The sequence below is a fragment of the Cyprinodon tularosa genome, unplaced genomic scaffold (genome assembly GCF_016077235.1).
Source record: "Cyprinodon tularosa strain WSP-4 unplaced genomic scaffold, ASM1607723v1 ctg280, whole genome shotgun sequence".
NCBI lineage: Eukaryota > Metazoa > Chordata > Actinopteri > Cyprinodontiformes > Cyprinodontidae > Cyprinodon > Cyprinodon tularosa.
The window spans coordinates 706,846-727,633 of NW_024038986.1; the positions used below are offsets into that span (position 1 = coordinate 706,846).

The 20,788-nt window shown below is 38.9% G+C and overlaps 2 protein-coding genes across 4 annotated transcripts; both read right to left on the minus strand.

The window, feature by feature from the left end:
• Positions 1–6,717: 6,717 nt before the first annotated feature.
• On the minus strand, positions 6,718–10,584 carry rpsa (ribosomal protein SA). Its single transcript, XM_038290450.1, has 8 exons — positions 10,481–10,584; positions 9,029–9,200; positions 8,592–8,710; positions 7,555–7,800; positions 7,301–7,429; positions 7,051–7,219; positions 6,934–6,969; positions 6,718–6,850 (listed from the first exon to the last, which is right to left on the minus strand). Exons 2-8 carry the CDS (start codon positions 9,159–9,161, stop codon positions 6,753–6,755), a joined length of 930 nt encoding a protein of 309 aa, XP_038146378.1. The 5' UTR covers positions 9,162–9,200; positions 10,481–10,584; the 3' UTR covers positions 6,718–6,752.
• A 3,661-nt stretch (positions 10,585–14,245) lies between these two features.
• LOC119786838 (mitochondrial glycine transporter A-like) lies at positions 14,246–18,223 on the minus strand. 3 transcript variants are annotated; one of them, XM_038290389.1, is made up of 8 exons: positions 18,164–18,223; positions 16,795–16,860; positions 16,523–16,647; positions 16,327–16,411; positions 16,036–16,215; positions 14,973–15,141; positions 14,725–14,885; positions 14,246–14,636 (listed from the first exon to the last, which is right to left on the minus strand). In XM_038290389.1, the coding sequence occupies exons 1-8, from the start codon at positions 18,182–18,184 to the stop codon at positions 14,514–14,516; spliced, it is 930 nt and encodes a 309-aa protein (XP_038146317.1). In that variant the 5' UTR covers positions 18,185–18,223; the 3' UTR covers positions 14,246–14,513. The 3 variants fall into 3 exon arrangements, with proteins under 3 accessions (XP_038146317.1, XP_038146316.1, XP_038146315.1); XM_038290388.1 differs by having other exon boundaries at positions 18,088–18,175; XM_038290387.1 differs by lacking the exon at positions 18,164–18,223 and having other exon boundaries at positions 16,795–17,106.
• Between the last annotated feature and the right edge of the window lie 2,565 nt (positions 18,224–20,788).

Sequence of the window (20,788 nt, forward strand, 5' to 3'; positions counted from 1 at the left end):
ACATTAGTTGGCGATGCATGTTGATGCAAAACGTTTTTACGTGAAAATAGGCATGGAATGGATTCAACATAACAGCAAAGTGTAAGTAGTGGATATATTCCTAAAATTAAGGCTTTGTGAAATGGCAATGCAGTGAATTCTGGCAATGCTGCAACATTGAGCTCTGTGCAGTTTTCCACAAAGCAGATCTGTGCTGAACTTTCTTGGTCTGGCTGCCTTGATCAGAGATTGGATGCAACCAGTTCAAATGCATTGGCTGTGGGAAAAGGAGGAAGGACATCATTATCATATTAGGAAAACGCGCGTTAAATACGCGCGTTCTGACCGACACAACGCGCGTATTTAACGCGCGTTCTGACCGACACAACGCGCGTATTTAACGCGCGTCTTGCGGTACTATCATGACGCGCGTAAAAGGCGGCGCTTGTTGGTAAAAGACGGCGTAAAAAGCGGCGTAATCTCGGGAGAACGCGCGTTTTTTGCGGGTTAACTTCAATCTTAACGCGACAATTCAATGCGAAATATGACCTTTCTTGGCTTGCCATATTGCTGCGCCTTGACGGGCGTCAACCATTGACTTTGTATGGCAAGCCAAGAAGGTCACATTACGCATTGAATTGTCGCGTTAAGATTGAAGTTAACCCGCAAAAAACGCGCGTTCTCCCGAGATTACGCCGCTTTTTACGCCGTCTTTTACCAACAAGCGCCGCCTTTTACGCGCGTCATGATAGTACCGCAAGACGCGCGTTAAATACGCGCGTTGTGTCGGTCAGAACGCGCGTTAAATACGCGCGTTGTGTCGGTCAGAACGCGCGTATTTAACGCGCGTTTTCCTAATATGATAATGATGTCCTTCCTTCTTTTCCCACAGCCAATGCATTTGAACTGGTTGCATCCAATCTCTGATCAAGGCAGCCAGACCAAGAAAGTTCAGCACAGATCTGCTTTGTGGAAAACTGCACAGAGCTCAAAGTTGCAGCATTGCCAGAATTCACTGCATTGCCGTTTCACAAAGCCTTAATGTTAGGAATATATCCACTACTTACACTTTGCTGTTATTTTGAATCCATTCCATGCCTATTTTCATGTAAATACAGTTTACATTGCCAACTAATGTTTTGTATTCACCAGGATTACTATGAATGTTTCACCACTTCTTACTACCGAGAGGTGGCGTAGTGGGTTAAGTTACTGCCATTGATGCGAATCTTTTGCTTCGTGGCAGGTTCGAATCCGGCAGAGGCCGTCCGACTTTTCCCTTTATATTCTGTCTTGTCTCCAACCAAGCCCATTTATTTATTTATTTATTTTTTTCTGAGAATATAATCATAGATGTAGCCTACTTCACTGTTTTTGATCCATCGCCATGCATTCTGTCATGTAAAAACTTTTTATATTGTACTAATAAAATGACAATAAAGGGGACACTTGTCTTCCAGAAAATTTGTCGGTCTGACTTGTTTTCTGTATATTTTCCTGCATATCACCAACCTTTTTCCATAATGCTTTATACAGCCATGGAGCAACTGCTGTTAAAATTAAATTAACAGGAACATTTCTTATTAAAAGTGTTATTAGTGCAATAAGAAAAAAATTGCTTAGTTGAGCCAGTGGAGGTTTGATGATCCCCATAGCTCATGTTCTCTGTCTCCTACATATACATATACATATATATATATATATATATATATATATATATATATATATATATATATATATATATATATATATATATATATATATATATATATATATATATATATATATATATATTATAATATATATATATTATAATATATATATATATTAACCACGTCACATAAATGTTCTTTCAGTCTGCAGATGGCGCCATATAACGGGTAGGCTACTGGCTGGGGAACAATATAGGCAAGGTGTGTCTCTTTTTCAAGAGAGAACTGGATACTGGATTCTTTCATCTTTTTTATTTATTATGAACTATTATCTATTTCCCACTACCTTTGACCACTAGTCAGTACCTTTACTTATGTGTACTAGAACAAGATCCAAATGTGCAAGAGTCTAATTACATTTTCATTGGGGGTGTATCCAGAAAACAGGTACTACGTTACTTAGATGTTACATTTAATTTTAACAGCAGTTGTTCCGTGGCTGCAGAAAGCATTATGAGCTTGGGAAAAGGTTAGTGATATGCAGGAAACATACAGAAAACAAGTCAGACAGACACATTTTCTGGAGGATAAGTGGCCCCTTTAATGTCATTTTATTAGCACTATGTAAAAAGTTGTTACATGACAGAATGAATGGCGATGGATCAAAAACAACAGAGAAGTGGGCTACATATATGGATTATATTCTTGGTTAGAGGCAAGAGAGAATATCAAAGGCATAGGTTTGATTTCAGCTTTGGCAGGGACACTGTTGGTCTTCAGTTTCATTGGTCTAATGTCATTGGTCCTTTGCAAAAAGATGCATACTCTTTTTTTAATGCTTAATGTGAGCATCAGGCTTTGATGTGTTTAAAGAGAACAGCATAATTTCTTCCTAGATTAATACAAATCTTGTAAGCACTACACTCACTAGATGCTATTTAGCAATGTTTGAAGCATCACTGGCTCTGATCAATGTGCAATTAGGACTTTTTCCACTTTGAAAATGTTTGCATTTAAACTTACCAGTAAGACAGAAGGTAAATACATTCCTATTTAACCAAATATAGTCTATATATGCCTGTTATATGTTGACGTATCATGTGTTTTCTTTTGAAGATGTATAACAGGTGAAACCCACTCTTATTTTTTTATCTAATATGCTCTCTCTTTGTCATGCAAAATAATACATTCAACGGACGGCAAATAAATGTATTGTATTTACATGTGCACTGGAACTATAAAAGGAACTGACACTGAGGATTTTGAAATATTAACTTCACTATACAAGTTGTACATCTGGGTTGTAGTTAGTCTATGTAGCCCATTTCATAAATTTGTTCTATGGCTAAAACAATTAATCACATCTATCAATAATTTAAATAATCGTCAACTGATTTAGTAATTGATTAATCAATAACTGGAGTATAGAGCCACTAAAATGTGCCTTTAGCCAATAGAGCGACCCACTTAGAGCAGGAATTATACCAAGATTATGAAAAAATATGTAAACATTTTGCATTTAGGACAAAAAAAAAAGTTTTAGTCTGTCAATATTCTCCATCCAGAACTCCTCCAGAGGAAACGTTTCTGTTTCACCTGGGGTCATTTCGTAAAAAAATCTACTTTAAGGAACCTTTGGGTGATCTGATTATTAATCAATTCATCAAAAAAATAATCAACAGATTAATCAATTTGCAGAATAATCATTAGTTTCAACCCTTATTTTATGGTAACGTTCCAAACACATTTCTTCCATCATGCAGCAGTGAAGGGCAGCTGCTTCACCCTGAGGCTGCCCTGCATCATTATATCTGTTTCCTACAATCATATAATGTTTCTATTCTACAAGTGCGTTTATAATAGTAAAGGATTAAATGTAACAACCTTTTATCATCATCCTTTATTGCTTGCTGTTTAAATAGCTCCTTATGTCTATTTTCTTTTTTAGTGGCATCATCTATAAACACAACACTAAGAATCAGCCAAAGTTTATTCAAATATAAAATCACTTTTAACAATTATAAAAGACAATATAACACTATCTTATCTGTAATGTAATAGTATCCAAAATAAACAGCCAGATTGAAGCATTATTTACCAGACATTAATGTACTAATTTACTTATGGACCATGTGGAAATCTAGAAAAATAGAATCAGTGTAAATAGAGTTCCTCTGTTTGTCTTCATTCTATTTCTAGAAGTAGAATCAATTAAATAGAACTATTTTCATGTGGAAAACAAAAAAATAGAAGAACGTCAGCATCCTTCTCGTGTTATGTTCTACAAAATAAATTAAAAGCTTTTATATACACCTGAACTGCCGTCAAAAAACAGAAAACAGTAATAGAAAAGAAATATTGGTGAAAGGGAATCAGAAATGTTGATAAATTACAGACTGCTCATTTCAACAGCAGCTTTCAGAACTCCTGTCTGACTCAGAATATTTTGTTTTATAAAAGAAATCCTAACTTTGGTTACTTTCATTTCTCAAGTTCCAAAAATCCAAACTATCTCCTGCTTCTTCACAGAACTGCAGTCAGAAGCTTTCGCCTGTTTTAGCCTAGAATAAGAGTGGGTTTCACCTGTTTACCTCTGTACAGTTATACATCTTCAAAAGAAAACACGATACGTCAACATATAACAGGCATATATAGACTATATTTGGTTAAATAGGAATGTATTTACCTTCTGTCTTACTGGTAAGTTTAAATGCAAACATTTTCAAAGTGGAAAAAGTCCTAATTGCACATTGATCAGAGCCAGTGATGCTTCAAACATTGCTAAATAGCATCTAGTGAGTGTAGTGCTTACAAGATTTGTATTAATCTAGGAAGAAATTATGTTGTTCTCTTTAAACACATCAAAGCCTGATGCTCACATTAAGCATTAAAAAAAGAGTATGCATCTTTTTGCAAAGGACCAATGACATTAGACCAATGAAACTGAAGACCAACAGTGTCCCTGCCAAAGCTGAAATCAAACCTATGCCTTTGATATTCTCTCTTGCCTTTAACCAAGAATATAATCCATATATGTAGCCCACTTCTCTGTTGTTTTTGATCCATCGCCATTCATTCTGTCATGTAACAACTTTTTACATAGTGCTAATAAAATGACATTAAAGGGGCCACTTGTCCTCCAGAAAATGTGTCGGTCTGACTTGTTTTCTGTATGTTTCCTGCATATCACTAACCTTTTCCCAAGCTCATAATGCTTTCTGCAGCCACGGAACAACTGCTGTTAAAATTAAATGTAACATCTAAGTAACGTAGTACCGGTTTTCTGGATACACCCCCAATGGAAGGCACCAACCTTGTCAATAATTAGACTCTTGCACATTTGGATCTTGTTCTAGTACACATAAGTAAAGGTACTGACTAGTGGTCAAAGGTAGTGGGAAATAGATAATAGTTCATAATAAATAAAAAAGATGAAAGAATCCAGTATCCAGTTCTCTCTTGAAAAAGAGACACACCTTGCCTATATTGTTCCCCAGCCAGTAGCCTACCCGTTATATGGCGCCATCTGCAGACTGAAAGAACATTTATGTGACGTGGTTAATATATATATTATAATATATATATATTATAATATATATATATATATATATTATAATATATATATATATATATGTATATGTATATGTAGGAGACAGAGAACATGAGCTATGGGGATCATCAAACCTCCACTGGCTCAACTAAGCAATTTTTTTCTTATTGCACTAATAACACTTTTAATAAGAAATGTTCCTGTTAATTTAATTTTAACAGCAGTTGCTCCATGGCTGTATAAAGCATTATGGAAAAAGGTTGGTGATATGCAGGAAAATATACAGAAAACATGTCAGACCGACAAATTTTCTGGAAGACAAGTGTCCCCTTTATTGTCATTTTATTAGTACAATATAAAAAGTTTTTACATGACAGAATGCATGGCGATGGATCAAAAACAGTGAAGTAGGCTACATCTATGATTATATTCTCAGAAAAAAATAAATAAATAAATAAATGGGCTTGGTTGGAGACAAGACAGAATATAAAGGGAAAAGTCGGACGGCCTCTGCCGGATTCGAACCTGCCACGAAGCAAAAGATTCGCATCAATGGCAGTAACTTAACCCACTACGCCACCTCTCGGTAGTAAGAAGTGGTGAAACATTCATAGTAATCCTGGTGAATACAAAACATTAGTTGGCAATGTAAACCGTTTTTACATGAAAATAGGCATGGAATGGATTCAAAATAACAGCAAAGTGTAAGTAGTGGATATATTCCTAACATTAAGGCTTTGTGAAACGGCAATGCAGTGAATTCTGGCAATGCTGCAACTTTGAGCTCTGTGCAGTTTTCCACAAAGCAGATCTGTGCTGAACTTTCTTGGTCTGGCTTCCTTGATCAGAGATTGGATGCAACCAGTTCAAATGCATTGGCTGTGGGAAAAGGAGGAAGGACATCATTATCATATTAGGAAAACGCGCGTTAAATACGCGCGTTCTGACCGACACAACGCGCGTATTTAACGCGCGTTCTGACCGACACAACGCGCGTATTTAACGCGCGTCTTGCGGTACTATCATGACGCGCGTAAAAGGCGGCGCTTGTTGGTAAAAGACGGCGTAAAAAGCGGCGTAATCTCGGGAGAACGCGCGTTTTTTGCGGGTTAACTTCAATCTTAACGCGACAATTCAATGCGAAATATGACCTTCTTGGCTTGCCATACCTTTGCATGTAAACTCGCTGCTTTTGTCGCGCCAGCTGCGGTGTGAACGCAGCATTAGTCATTCGTTGCGTTCGCCTGTCTGCTAAGCTCAAAACCACCACTCCTGGCTTGACGGAGAAACCAGGAGAACAGCTGTGCATATTTACGACAGTGCACTTTTACTTTCGCCCTCTGGGGGGGGGAGTCTCGCTGGAAAATAAACACCGGTTGCATAGTGTACCTTTAAATATTGAATAGTCAGTAAACCTGAACCGCTTGGTCTCTGGACAGTTTATTTCTAATGACCTATTCATGGTAAAATGTTCCATCCTTACACTGAGATATTAGGAAAAAAAAAAAAAAAAAAAAAGGACAAAAACAGCCAGGATAAAGTGTAACACTTTTATTGTTGTGTTCACTGGTTTAAGACCAGTCAGAAGTAGCGCCACCCCAGTCGGAAGCCTGAGCAGTGGGAGCAGTAGACCAATCGTCCGTGGCGGGCTGGGTGCTCCAGTCCTCGGCTGCAGGGAAACAATTTAACACCAAGTTTAGAAACCAATGGATATTATTCTTCTGTATGTAGATGAGGAAGCTCTGAACTTACCAGAATAGGTCTCTGCAGGCTTGACAGGTGCAGCAGCTGTAAAAACACAACAGGTTAGACTAAAGCAGCAGCAACAGGATCATTTTAGATTTTGAAAAATAAGGAGAGGTGACGAACCAGGGGTACCAGCAGGGAACTGCTGGATGGGCACGGATGGAACAGCAACACCCTCAGACCAGTCAGTCACTTCAGGCTGGACAAACTCAGCCTGCGGGGCGCTCCATTCACCCTGGAACTCCTCCTTCACAACAGCCTTCTCAGCTGCAGCCTGCTCCTCCTTCTCAATCTGTTATAAAGGAGGACACAGCTTAGCTCACAACATTCAGACAACCTGAAAAGGATTCAACAGACCAAACTCCATTCTTACTTCCTCAGGATCCCTGTAGAAGTACAGATCTGGCATGACCTCCCATGGGTGTTCCCTGGAGATCGTTCCCCTCATCCGGAGAACCTCCCTGGCCAACATCCACCACATCAGACCCACAGAGTGGTGCCCCTAAAGCATAAAATTACATTTATTCATCATGGTTTAAAAGTAATATCACCATATGTCCTGAAAGATTCGGACTCTGCGTAGAGACTAAAACGTGGTGCTAAGATTCCAGCCATGTCTCTCCTCACCTTGTTGTTACAGGGGATCGCAATGTCCACGTATCTCAGAGGGGAGTCTGTGTTGCACAGAGCAATGGTGGGGATGTTTACGTAGGAAGCTTCAGTCAGAGGCTGATGGTCGGCACGGGGGTCAGTCACAATCAGGAGGCGGGGCTCCCTGAAGGCTGCCTGGATCTGATTGGTGAATGTTCCAGGAGTGAAGCGGCCGTGGAAAGTGGTGGCTCCGGTGGCCGAGGCAAACTTCAGCACCGCCCTCTGCAGCAGACAAACAAAACCTCTTAGCACTTCAGAAAAGACAGTTTCAACAATAGGTTGCTTTAGGCATTAAAAGGACAAGATTCTAAGGATATGATCAAATTAGGGAATGAATTTCCCTATATATTTTTATTATTCTCCGTAGACTAAAAATATTTCCAAACAGCGTTTTTGCCCTCCACTATAAATAAGGAAAAACAGAGTCCCATTCTATTATTGAGCCATCTGGCAGAGAAGGCAGAAAAGTGTTCGAGTCAGGAGGGAGGGCATCAGGAAATTGTTAAAAATTTACCTGATGATCCCTCCGACATCCGTTTATCCAAATGTTCAAGTTAAAAAAATCCATACTTTCGCCAGCTCAAATTTCAAACTTATTTTGACACTTAATTAAACATTTACCCCAATAAGGAAGGCTTCTTCAATTATGTTTGCTATTCTTAGTGGATTCTTATGTTAAGTCCTTAGGAAAAAAAAAAAAACCTCATAAGCCCAAAAATAAAAAAGGTGCTTTCCATTGTCCTTACAGCTGTTGTAACTACTATTTGTGATGTTGCGTAACTATAGTCATGCTATTCATGTAAATGCGTGTAGGTCAGGGTTTACTCAAACCCCAGGCATAGGACAGCCGTCCTCCTGGTGTCGGTGAAACCCTGACCCGGTTACTATTGCACACTTCCGACACCAGAGCACTCACATCAGTACCCGGCTTTAATAGAGTGCGTTCATTCTTTGATGCATCACAGCAGTTCAAGTTTTTTTTTTTATATAAAACTGCAATAACCAATATTTACCTGCCCAGTGTTCCTGGAGGAGATGACGCACACATCTGCTGGGTTCTCAATGGCAACAATAGCCCTGGCTGCCAGCAGCAGCTTCTCCCAGGTCTTCTTCAGGTTAATGATATAAATACCTGCAAGCAAAAAAAATAAAAATGTTCTTAGGGCCATCTCACTAATGTTTCTTCTTCCCTCTAGCAAAAAGCCATTTTTGTAACAAGATTCTGCCATCTAAGCTGCTAAAGCCCTCTATAACCAGCCACACATTGAAATGCTTACATTTTAGTATTACATCATTATTTTAACTCAACTGAACGAAAATAGACTGACCGATTAGAATTTAGAAATAGTTTTTAAACCCGACTCCACTCAAACATTACTTTGTCCCCAATTTAAAACAAATTCCTGAAAGAACAGATTTCATCATATGGCTAAATGCTAGCATAAATTACCGTCGCTTTTTCTCTTGTAGACATACTGCTCCATCTGGAAGTCAAGGTTCATGCCTCCCAGGTGGGTTCCTGCAGCCAGGAACTTCAGCACATCCTCCTCCTTCATCTGAAGGACATCCAGACCTCCGGACATCGTGACCACTTTCCCTGCGTTACGAGTTTATTGGGAGAGCTGCAAGAAACAAAGAACCCAACAGAGAAATCTAAGTAATTCAGTTTAAATTGCAAAGCAATAATCGCATTGACAGGTTTCTACATCAAATATATGATTAGCTCAACTCTTAGTTTCATAGATTTTTTTGTATTACAAACCACAGGTTTATTGCTAATATTTTTTTCTGCCGTCAAGATCCCGATAAAAGAGGTCTTACTCAACTTCTGTGTATTTAATATTTATCATTTCAAACTCATGTTGAGCTATAGATAAAGGCCATCTGCCATTATGCCAGATTTTCACTATTAACTTTAGACCCAATTAGCCTCTTTCAGCCTCACTGTAAATGAAAAACAATCCATATTCTACTCAGTATTGTTAAATTAATTGTATGACAGAACCTTCAGTGGTATGTAACTATTTTTGGATGTAGGAAATGATGCTGCTTCGTTCATTTTATTAATTAACTTATGCTTTCCGGAAAAAAAACGAACATTAAAAATCCATTGGACTTTGTTTCCAAGTTTCAGGGGATTGTTTTTAAATTTTGTTTTTGGAATAACTATGACCTGGATGACTGAGAACTTTCACCAGCTTAACTTATGTTTAAAACAATGATTTGGTTTAACATGACTGGAATTACTTTAATACTTAATGTTCTCTTCGTACACTGAAAAACATTCCCTCTCGAGCTACGATCCAGGTGATAAAACACTACATGAAACTTTTAATGAGGATCAACCGGCTCAAAATGGGACCAGTTCAGTGTATTATCGCCTTAAACAACATTTATATTGATCAAAAATGACTAACTGCAGTTTAAAAAAATTATTGGAACACAACAGCTTGAGTACATGCGAATACATACATATGATTAGAATACAAGTTTAAAAAAAACTAGCCAACTATTAGTTTGGCTTACAGAGTAAAGTTTTAGCTAAAATACCACAGTTTCAGACTAGTAAACTAAAAAGGCCGGATAAAGCACAGGGTGAATTTTCATAACTGCAATACAGTTAATTTTGCATATCGTTACTAGTCTGTGGGGGATTTGGATCTAAAACAAAAATATCTTCCAGAATATAGAGCGGAAAGCTAAGACATGAGCGCGTGCTCGGGGCTAGCGCGTTAGCTTTGGACGTTAGCTTCACTGTTAGGATGGAAATAAACGGTTTACATCCCAGATACGTGCTGATGCGGTGGTTGAGTTGGTTCATAATAATAAAGACCACCGTTCGTTCCCGTAGGTGGGCTTATTTTATATATTTTAAGACTAAACAGAGTCGGTTAAAACTCACCACGAAACAACGCCGTATGGAAGTCTGCGCATACGGTGAAAAAGAGGGCGTAAGGAGGAAATGACGTTGTTTTTATACTCATTTCCTAAAGACCTGATTGGTCCGTTTTCTACTATATACTGAGTTGTAAATAGCAAGTTTGTTTGAGAAAAATATGCTTATGAGCGTGGTTTCATAAAATGAGCAAAGACACGCTTCTTATAATCCGATAATATTGGAATAAATTTTAAATTGTAGTGTCATACTTTTCAAGATTTTTTTGTCGAATTTATGGTGTTTGACAGCGTCTATTTATTGGTTTCTTGACCGAATGAAAAAAAATCCACTCACAATATGGCGGTGCTGTTCACGCAACGCTCCGGACTTCCGTCCGACGTCGTAGCAGAGTGTAGTTCTACCATTTGTCCACTAGGTGGGGTTCGTGCCTTTTGCTGCAGCCAGCGGCAGTGGAAAGCAAAGGTCGGCCCGTGGGTCGGATGAATATCCCATATTAAGACAATGGAGATGGAAAGACCATATTAAGACAATGCTGAGACGCTGACTTCTCGGTGAAAGACTGACCTGTGTTGTAACTATATTTGCCAGAGATAAAATGTTCCAGGAGCAGGGATCATAACATGTACACAAGGGCACAGAGTGTTGAGAAATTATTTATTGGAGCATGTCATGTGAGGAGAAAGTTAACCAGAATATTGTAATTTTGTAGAGACACAGCAGCAAAAAGAACTATGTTAACCTGAGATATTCCCAAATGATAAAGTTAGGTGGCAGGTAGAACACAAGAGGTAAAGGGACTTTCTTCTACAATGGGGGGAAAAAATAACCCACTGAATAACTCTTCAGTTAAATTATCAAAAAGATGTTTTCACTTCCCATATTTACCACAGAGATCTGAAGAAGAGATTTTTATTAATCCAAAACTTCCTAATGGATCTGTCACTCTCAGAAAACCAAATATCTAGATTTGATCTTTATCAGAAAGAAAATAAATAACATCCATAAACATGTTTCTTCACATGTCCTCCTAATTAGTTGCAGTTCCTGCACAGGTCCATGTTCTTTACTATTTGATGACATGTCACCACACCCCTTTGTTTGGCTTATCTGTATCAGTGTTGTGATAAGTCCTTGGCCCTCATGTTCTGGCAGTCCTCTGAAATGTGCTGTCCGCTGGTTGGAAATCATAGCTAGGCTGGGAAACGTGACTTTCACAGAACTTTATGGTTTTATGTGCTCTGTAAAAAAAAAAAATAAAACTGGAGGCTATAAATTAATTGGTGTCTGAACACAGGCTCTGATGATTAACACAAAGCTTGTAACAGTATTTTGACAACCTTTTTCATATTGCATGAAATAAATTGCCCCTCATTGGGTTTTTATCGGAGCATCGTTCGTACCTCTGACACATGTACATGCAACATTATGAGTAATCCATGTAATTTGTATTTAAATTTATTTAAAAATGCTCACGATTAAAAAACACCTCTCTTTTGTATTTTCCATGATGAATATTTGCTTATGACTGCTTAGAGAGGTTGGAGGGCCCCTGTGCTCTAATCCCAATCTTTAGCTCCCTTTAGATTATCTATCAGATTGAAGTCTGATGTCTCAGAGGACACAATTAAAGATTCCTTTAAACCTAAATCTGCCATGCATATGATATTTGTAATTTGCAAAGGGGGAGGAAATTGCTGGATGGATTTCAAAGCGAAAAGAAATCTGAAAAGTGCGGCTTTATATGCTCTGCTTCTCCTAAATCAAATCCAGGGGATTTAATTGACTTCAGAAGTCATGCAACTGTTAACTGGAGACCTTTTGCTTCGGATTTAACCTCTGCATAAATCTTGCTGCCACGTGTAGGTGGGAGAAAGTTGAAAAGTTGTTTTAAGTAGGGTTAGATTATGAAAGAATTTCCCCAAAGGGTTGAGATGGGGAGATCCTTTTAATCCACGATAGTGGCAGCATTATGCCGAGGGGTGTATTTTCTTCAACTGGTGCAGAGAGGCTGGCTTCCATTAGTACGATAGCAAGTTCAATCTGATTTATAATCTGGCAGATGTTGAAGATTAATCTTTCTTGACTGAGCAGGATAATTAAGAAGGACAAACCAGATTTGTTGTTCTCTAGATGTTCAATGATGATGCCAACATACCACCATAACACTTGCTGCTAAATTAAATTCATTAATAAAAGCTACTTGAACAAAGTTATCCAGAGTTCAGGCTGAAATAGAAATCGATCCAGTTCGGATATCGGTTCTTTTATTGACCAATTAGCTGGATCAGATATCGGGTGGAGAAAGCTGATCCAGTCATTTATTCTATTAAAATACACAGCATTACAACGAGAGGAATCTAGTCATTTTAGCTCTATGCTTGAAATGTTATCTCATCAGGCACAGCAGCTAGTGATGATTTACATCCATGTTAATTTGCTACCCTTATCTTTAAACAATGTTTATGTCAGGCCTAATGGCTTAACTCTCGCAGATAGGTTTATTCTTTGAACAGCAGTATCAGTATCCAGTTGGATTGGGATAAAAACTGGATCGGTGTATCTTTAAGCTTAGATTTTAATCCCTTTCTCTGGTTTCTAGCTCCTATCCCTTCACCTTTCAGGGGTCAACTGTCAGATCCAGAGTAAGAAAGGAGATCTGGACTTTTTTGGTGAGAAGTCCTGGACTAAAAGTCTGTCCATGGATATTCTTAAATCACGTTTGCAGCTCAGACTCCATTGTTAAACCATAACATTGGACTCAGTCATTAATCCAACAGTTTGTCCTAATCCCGAACCGGCCGTTAAACACTAATCCTAAACACTAACCCTCTGTTTGCGCGTTCCCGCCTCATTAGGGCCACTCCAAACGTAGTGGGTAGGGCTTAAATTGCGAGTCTACATCAGAACAGGCTCACTGAAATTTGGCAGTACTGGTAAGTTCAGCTGCTTTGCCGCATCTTCGTCACACTGACAAAAAAATCAAGTTAGTTACATGAAAAAAATGTAATTCATTCCAAAGTGGAAGGTCCTCTTTGAAATAAGTTCATCTGACCGTATATATTCTTTTAAGAAAGGGGCAAATGTTATAATTTTATGTCACCCTGCACCACAGAGCTACAGCCGGGGCGTCACTGTGTTGCCATAGCAACAACTTCTTTTCTTATCCGTTGGAGGGAAGATGCCATCCCATTTCCATTTATACCCCCTCACACCTTCAATCAAGGTGCCTTCCACAGCTTAAACTTCATTGGGAGTGAGACTGATATTTAAGGGTTAGTGGTTAGGGAGCGGTTTGGGATTAAACCATATGTTGGTATAATTCACTTCCCCTGATTTATCTCAGCTAATTTATAAAAGCCTGAAAGGGGAAACCTTTTTGCTGATTTTTTACTCCTATTAACACAATAACAACACATTTTGATTTGATATAATGTTTATTGAGAGGTTTTAATGCATTGGTTCCACTTTAGTTCCCTTCTGTATAACAACTCATTTATGATTCCATGACTAGTCCTCATTTGCTTTACCAGCTGGTTAAAATCATGAACTCGACGGTATCACCAGCTCCTGGTAGAGAGGAGGATGTGGTTTTCTTTTGTCTACAGTGGTAACTTTTAGGGAGGACACAAAAGACGAAGAACCATGAACGTTTGTGTTCATGGTTCTTCGCCACCTCAGGTGGGATGAGGCTGGAGTATCCAGAGTGTGGATCTGGAGCTAGAACCCAGGAGCTGCTTGCATCGAGTCACCACAGCTTGTCCCTGTTTGTCCTTTTTATTACTAAATCAATTCCTGCTTTTCAGCTCGGCCCATCACAGATCCACTTCCTTTTCTACCATCTGCAGGCAAATGTACCATTCCTCATCTTTAGCTCATGGAAACGTTGCTCTCTGCTCACCAGCCTGTTTCCTGACTGACAGAGAAACGCTTTCCTGACGACTCCCTCTGAAGCGGCTCTTTTCTCTGCTCTCTTCCAACTCGTCACTCCGACTTGCTGTTTATCTTCCCTTTAGAGCTTTTAATCGGCCTTTTTCCCTCAGGACTTGAGTCCAATGTGTGCCATCATCTGCTCGTACACGGTCCAGGCCATGGCGGCCATCATCGTCCTCCTCAGACACCGAGGAACTGCTCCCCTGAAGAAGCCCTGCAGCCCGTGCTCCTTGTTGGAGAAAAAGAGACATCATGTTAATTCCAAGTGAAACAGATTGATTGTAATGTGGTAGTAAAGCGGGGGAGGGGTTAGCCACCTTGCAGATATACTTGATGGCCTCTGCCGTCCTCAGCTGGGGATTCACTTGGACGTGTGTTTTAACCACATCAGCAGGCTGCGTGATCAGAGAGGCCAGAACACCAGCCAGAACGCCGCAGCCGAAGTTAGCAAGAGGAGCTGAAGGAGATGATCTGATCTCTGCAAGAGGAAACAAAATCCATTCAATAAATCAGAATGGAGGTCAAGGGTCTGTTATGTTTAAAATTAGCCACAGTGTGGGCTCACCTTCAGGCAGCGAGGCCTTGGTCTGGCTGTAAAACATGACGTAAATCCCAGAGAAAGGAACGTCTCTGAGCAGAGTGGCCACCAGGCCGGAGAACAGAGCTGCAGGACCTTCACTCTGACACACGCTGCGCAGGGCTCCGCTCACGCTCACGTAGCTGTACCTGCCACACTGCAAACACAAACACTCAAAGGTTAGCTTAAAACATAGAACAAAAAATCCAACAAAGTAGGGTATTTAGGTCACTAAAACACAGCACCTATTTCCCCCTCAGTCACCCTTCATCCACAGACTCTGACGCATTCAATGAAATCTTACGTCAGACTGACACACATAGAGAATGAATGATATAAAGCTTTCAAAATATAAGACTTTTATAACAGGCTTCTGCAGAATTAGGTTGCTTAAATGGCCTTTATTTATGCGGCACAGAAGAGCGCCTGGTGGCGCTCTTCTGTGCCGCATAAATCTTCTGTGCCCAAGGACACAACGACACTGAACCGCCAACCCTCCAGCTGCATGACAAACTCCTGCATCGGACGTCACTGTTTCCCAAACGGCGTTAGACCAAAGTTTCTACGTTTGACTGATTGATTTCTACACCTGCTTTGACCTCAGAGGTCATTCCAGATCTGCCGTCTGATAACGGGTCCGAATGAGCTTCATTTGATTTTTTTCTCCAGTTAAAATTATTAAACATGAATTAAAATCAAACTCAGAAGGATTGTATAAGTAAAATACATTGCAACACCCTCATTCCTTTTCCTTCCACTTTTTAATTAGGGGTGGATCTGATTAAAAAAAAAGTTTTATGCAACAGTAAGAGCTGTTTCTGTTCCTCACTTTTCTTAAACTAAGGTCACACTGCAGGTCTTGCTATATTCCATTTTGTTTCAGACTATTCATAAAATACAGCCACCTTTAGGCTCCAGTTAGAACTTTATCAGCCCCGATGCGACTCGCATGTGCAAAAGGACAATGTAGACGTCACACGTTTAAGCGTAGGAAATCTGCTCCCGGTGTAAATGTAGTGATATTAATCTGATCAGCTGCAGCCCTGCTCACCTCAAAACGTGTCTTTATGACGGTAATGGGCAGCATGACGACCCCTGCTATGGTCCGAGCCCCCCCACCCAGCATCACAGCCTGTGCAGCTCCTGGCCTGTTGTCCTGGAAGAAGTGCTGCTTTAGGGAGTGATAGGAGCTGAAGTAGATTCCCACTCCTGGGATGGTACGGATGCAAGACTAGAAAAGTAAAAGGAGAGGAGTTCTTTTTAGATATCATCTCCTCTTCATGTTGCCCCCATGTCAACATGGACACATCTTTTGGTTTCTGTTAAACAGAAAAGTGCATACCGGTGAAACACCTTTCCAGAGTCCCAGCAGTCGCTCTTTCCTCACCACGCCGAGCAGCACCGACATCATCCCGACCCGGGTTGACCTGAAAAGGGAATAATCAGATAACTGAGATAAGAGGGAAACGCTGAGCAATGCTTTTATTTGTGATTAAGCGAGGTAAAACTATTGGGAATCAATAAATCTATAAACTCACCCTGCTTGCATGCCACTCTGCAAGGTCTGCAGACGGGTCTTGACCAGGTCCAGAGGCTGGAAGAGCAGGGTGGAGCAGGTCCCACTGAAGGAGCCACACACAAAGGCTTTAACAGCCGGGTGAGCCTGATGAGGAGCATGAAGGGAGATTAAAACATATTTAAAATCCACAGTTTTAACACTTCATGGGTATTCTGAGTAACTTAGAAACGATCAAGGGTCGTTTTATTAGAAGAAACAAACAAGAAACCTCTTGACAGCCGCAAAACTCACCAGTGACAGTTCCATAGCGCTTGAAAATGATAAGGTCCTCCGCTGTTGGCTGGGTTTGCAGGGAACCTGAACGGAGGAGCAGAGGTTGCAACTGAGAGCCTGTCGCTGTGATGAACGGAGGCTGAAGTCTGACCCAGAATAGCACGCGTAGCCCTTTATGTACATGACAGTCATCTGACCAACACGGCGTTTCCCATTTGTGACCACCCCAACACACTGCTATTTATTAACCCACTAACGGATCATCATGATAGTCATTAGTGCAAATCTAAGTCACAGCTGCAGGGTGTCTGTCATGCTACAGTTCAACTAATAAACAATATCTCCCATTAGTTGCTATGTATGAGAAATAACTTTAATGAACAGGACTGCACACACTGGAAAAAAATTCCCAATCTAGATAAGTCCATTATTCTTAAACTAAGTGCATTTGTTCTTGAATTGAGGAGGTAAGTGAGACACTTTGCCAATGGAAGAAGACAATTTAAATTTAAAATAAGAAAAAAAAAATTGCATTGTCTTATTTCAAGTTCATATTATCGATTTAACTTATCGTCTTATTTATCCACTCAAATTAAGGGTAAATACACTTAATTAAAGACATTTTTACTTATTTCTAGATTGTTTTTGCAGTGCATAAGGACAAAATGTTATGTTCGAAACATGTTAACAACAATGAATCCCTATTTCTTATTTTCTTTTATAAAATATAAAAGTTTGCATCCAATAGGAGCCTAGAATGTGGTGAAAACCATTTTTAGTGACTTACAGGCCACTTAAAGTGCAACACTTCACCATAAGCACTACTTTGGAGACTGTAATATTACAAACATTGATAAAATAATTATATTCGTACAGCTTTAAATGAAAATAAAATGGATAAAAAGTCTAAATATTTAGGTAAATGCTTCAATAATGAAATAAATACACAAAAAAATCATTAAAAAATCCAAATTAATACACATTTATACATGTCTAAATTTATATAGGTCTCAGTATTTATTATTTACCTGAGCTAATGGAAAGTATAAAATTGAATTACTAAAGCTTTTCTAATTGAAATTAATTCACATGGTAAGCATAATCATATTTGACATTGTTTCAGGTAATGAAAGCTTACATTTAACAGAAGTAGGCCTAGTACTAAAGTACTAGTAAAAAACTTTTCACACCAATATTTCAACCTACTTTTTTGGTTGAAAATATCTGGAAATTGATATTAGCTGAAAACCTAATTTTCAAATTGTTTGTTGTCTTTATTGTGCGATAAAAAAAATAAAATAAAAACGACACCTGTAAATCACAGCGAAGCAAAGTCATATAAATTGTTGAGGAAGTTGTAGTCTTTAGAAAATGTTCCTTCAATCACCTCTAAATCCTCTGACTGCATCAAACTGCTTCCTGACCAAAACCAGCTGGCACCGGTTTGGAGAAGCAGGATCATGTTGTTGTAAATAGGCCACGCCCACCACCGAACAAGCGAGTGTGTGATTGGTTAAATGAAACATTTGTGTGTGACGTCTCATTTTCTCAATTCTCATTATTAATTTTTTATTCTTCGATAAAATAGATTCATTCACATTTATCTACATATTTAAATAATTTTCTAAGATAAATGCAGTAATATGGAACTAGTAACATGTAATTTATTCTACCACTCTTCCCCCTCTATCCATTTTTGGAATATTCTTCAACATTATATAATGTTTAAAATCAAAACATACATTGTAATTGACTGTAAGAGTGTAATACTGTATTTTTCCCATGGAGACAGTTACTTTTATTACAAACCTACTGATTTAGTATGGAAAATTTCATATATATGAATGTAAATATGCCAAAAAGTTCCTCAACTTTAGATGTTTCTTACACAAATTCAAAGGGACCCTTAGATTAATTGATTTGACACAGAAAAAACGTATAAAAAAATAAAAATATTTTTAAAGAAATTTTTCAAAGAATAATGTATTCACACCTCTTTTAATTGTGTAATTTTATCTTAGAGCACCTGTCTAATGTTCTTCTGTATAATTGTGTTTGTAAAATATTTTCAATAACAAAAAATCATTTATTCTTTGAAATCTTTACAATCTATTTCTGATATATTTTTTTTTGGTCAATTAACTTCTGATATGTCTGTAACTATAGGGTTTCTCCTTATTTGTGCTTCTGGACAGTTGAGTCAAAGCTTGAATGACAGAAAAAGCGTCTGACGTCAAAGTCCTGCTTGAACAAGCCGGGAACACAATTTCTGTAGTAAAACCGGCTCCCACCTGTTTAAAGTTCACCACAGCTTCACTGGTGAAACATAACGACATCTGCTGGTGATGACATTACCTGTAGTGATGTAAAGGTTTTACTGGATCAAACATTTTTCACATTTAAGCAGAGATGTCAAAATAATTTCAATAAAAGTAAAGAGACCTGTTCTCTGATTTAAAAAAAAGTACTAACCTAACTCTTTCCAAGTTGGTTCTAAGTTGTACAACTTGGAGGACAAAAGTAAAATTAATGTTTTTGCCTGAAATAAGAGTAAATAACTTTTAAAAACTAAATTTTTAAAACAAAAATGCTATATGCATAGAGAATGGGTTGTTTCCCCATTTTGCACATGGTGTCAGTAGATAAAACATATACCAACTTTGTCTAGAGGTCCTTCTCAAAATATTAGCATACTGTGATAAAGTTTATTATTTTCCATAATGTAATGATAAAACTTGAACCTTCATATATTTTAGATTCACTGCCCACTAACTGAAATATTTAAGGTCTTTTATTGTCTTAATAGGGATGATTTTCGGCATACAGTTCATGAAAACCCCAAATTCCTATCTCACAAAATTAGCGTATTTCATCCGACCAATAAAAGAAAAGTGTTCCTTATACAAAAAAGTCAACCTTCAAATAATTATGAACAGTTATGCACTCAATATTTGGTTGGGAATCCTTTATCAGAAATGACTGCTTCAATACGGCGTGGCATGGAGGCAATCAGCCTGTGACACTGCTGAGGTGTTATGGAGGCCCAGGATGCTTCAATAGCGGCCTTTAGCTCACCCACAGTGTTGGGTCTTGCGTCTCTTAACTTTTCAGGTCAGGAGAGTTGGCAGGCCAATTGAGCACAGTGACACCGTGGTCAGTAAACCATTTACCAGTGGTTTTGGCACCCTGAGCAGGTGCCATTTCATGCTGAAAAATGAAATCTTAATCTCCATAAAGCTTTTCAGCCAATGCTCCAAAATCTCCTGATAGCTAGCTGCATTGACCCTGCCCTTGATAAAACACAGTGGATACTTGACACTGGACTTCTGGCATTTCCTTCTCCCCAGTCTTCCTCCAGACTCTGGCACCTTGATTTCCAAATGACATGCAAAACTGAGCAACAGTGCAGTGGTGCTTCTCTGTAGCCCAGGACCGGTGCCTCTGTCGCCATTTCTGGTTCAAAGTGGCTTGACCTGGGGAATGCAGCACCTGTTGCCTGGTCTGGAATCGGCCCTTTTCCACAATCTTCCTCAGGGTCCGGTCACCTCTTCTCGTTGTGCAGCGTTTTCTGCCACTTTCCTTCCCACAGACACTGAGGTGCCTTGATACAGCACTCTGGGAACAGCCTATTCCTTCAGAAATATCTTTCTTTGTCATACCGTCTTGCCTGAGGGTGTCAATGATGGCCTTCTGGGCAGCCGTCAGGTTGGCAGTCTTACCCATGATTGGGGTTTTAAGTGATGAACCAGGCCGGGAGTTTTAAAGGCCTCAGGAATCCTTTGCAGGTGTTTAGAGTTAATTTGTTGATTCAGATGATTAGGTGCATAGCTCGTTTAGAGACCTTTTTCATGATATGCTAATTATGTGAGAATCATCCGCATTAAGACAATAAAGACCTGAAATATTTCAGTTAGTGTGCAATGAATCTTAAATACATGAATGTTAAAGTTTTATCATTGCATTGTGGAAAATAATGAACTTTATAACAATATGCTAATATTTTGAGAAGGAC

Bases quoted from the DNA above. Each gene is read 5' to 3' on its own strand.
- LOC119786838 (XM_038290387.1), bottom strand. From the start codon at position 16,968: ATGACTGTCATGTACATAAAGGGCTACGCGTGCTATTCTGGGTCAGAC. The intron at 16,412-16,522 runs GTGAGTTTATAG...TTCCCTTTTCAG, and splicing joins CAGAGTGGCATGCAAGCAGG to GTCAACCCGGGTCGGGATGA. The intron at 15,142-16,035 runs GTGAGCAGGGCT...TTGTGTTTGCAG, and splicing joins TCATAAAGACACGTTTTGAG to TGTGGCAGGTACAGCTACGT.
- rpsa (XM_038290450.1), bottom strand. From the start codon at position 9,161: ATGTCCGGAGGTCTGGATGTCCTTCAGATGAAGGAGGAGGATGTGCTG. The intron at 7,430-7,554 runs GTGAGGAGAGAC...TTTATGCTTTAG, and splicing joins CGATCCCCTGTAACAACAAG to GGGCACCACTCTGTGGGTCT. The intron at 6,970-7,050 runs GTTCGTCACCTC...GTGTTTTTACAG, and splicing joins GTTCCCTGCTGGTACCCCTG to CTGCTGCACCTGTCAAGCCT.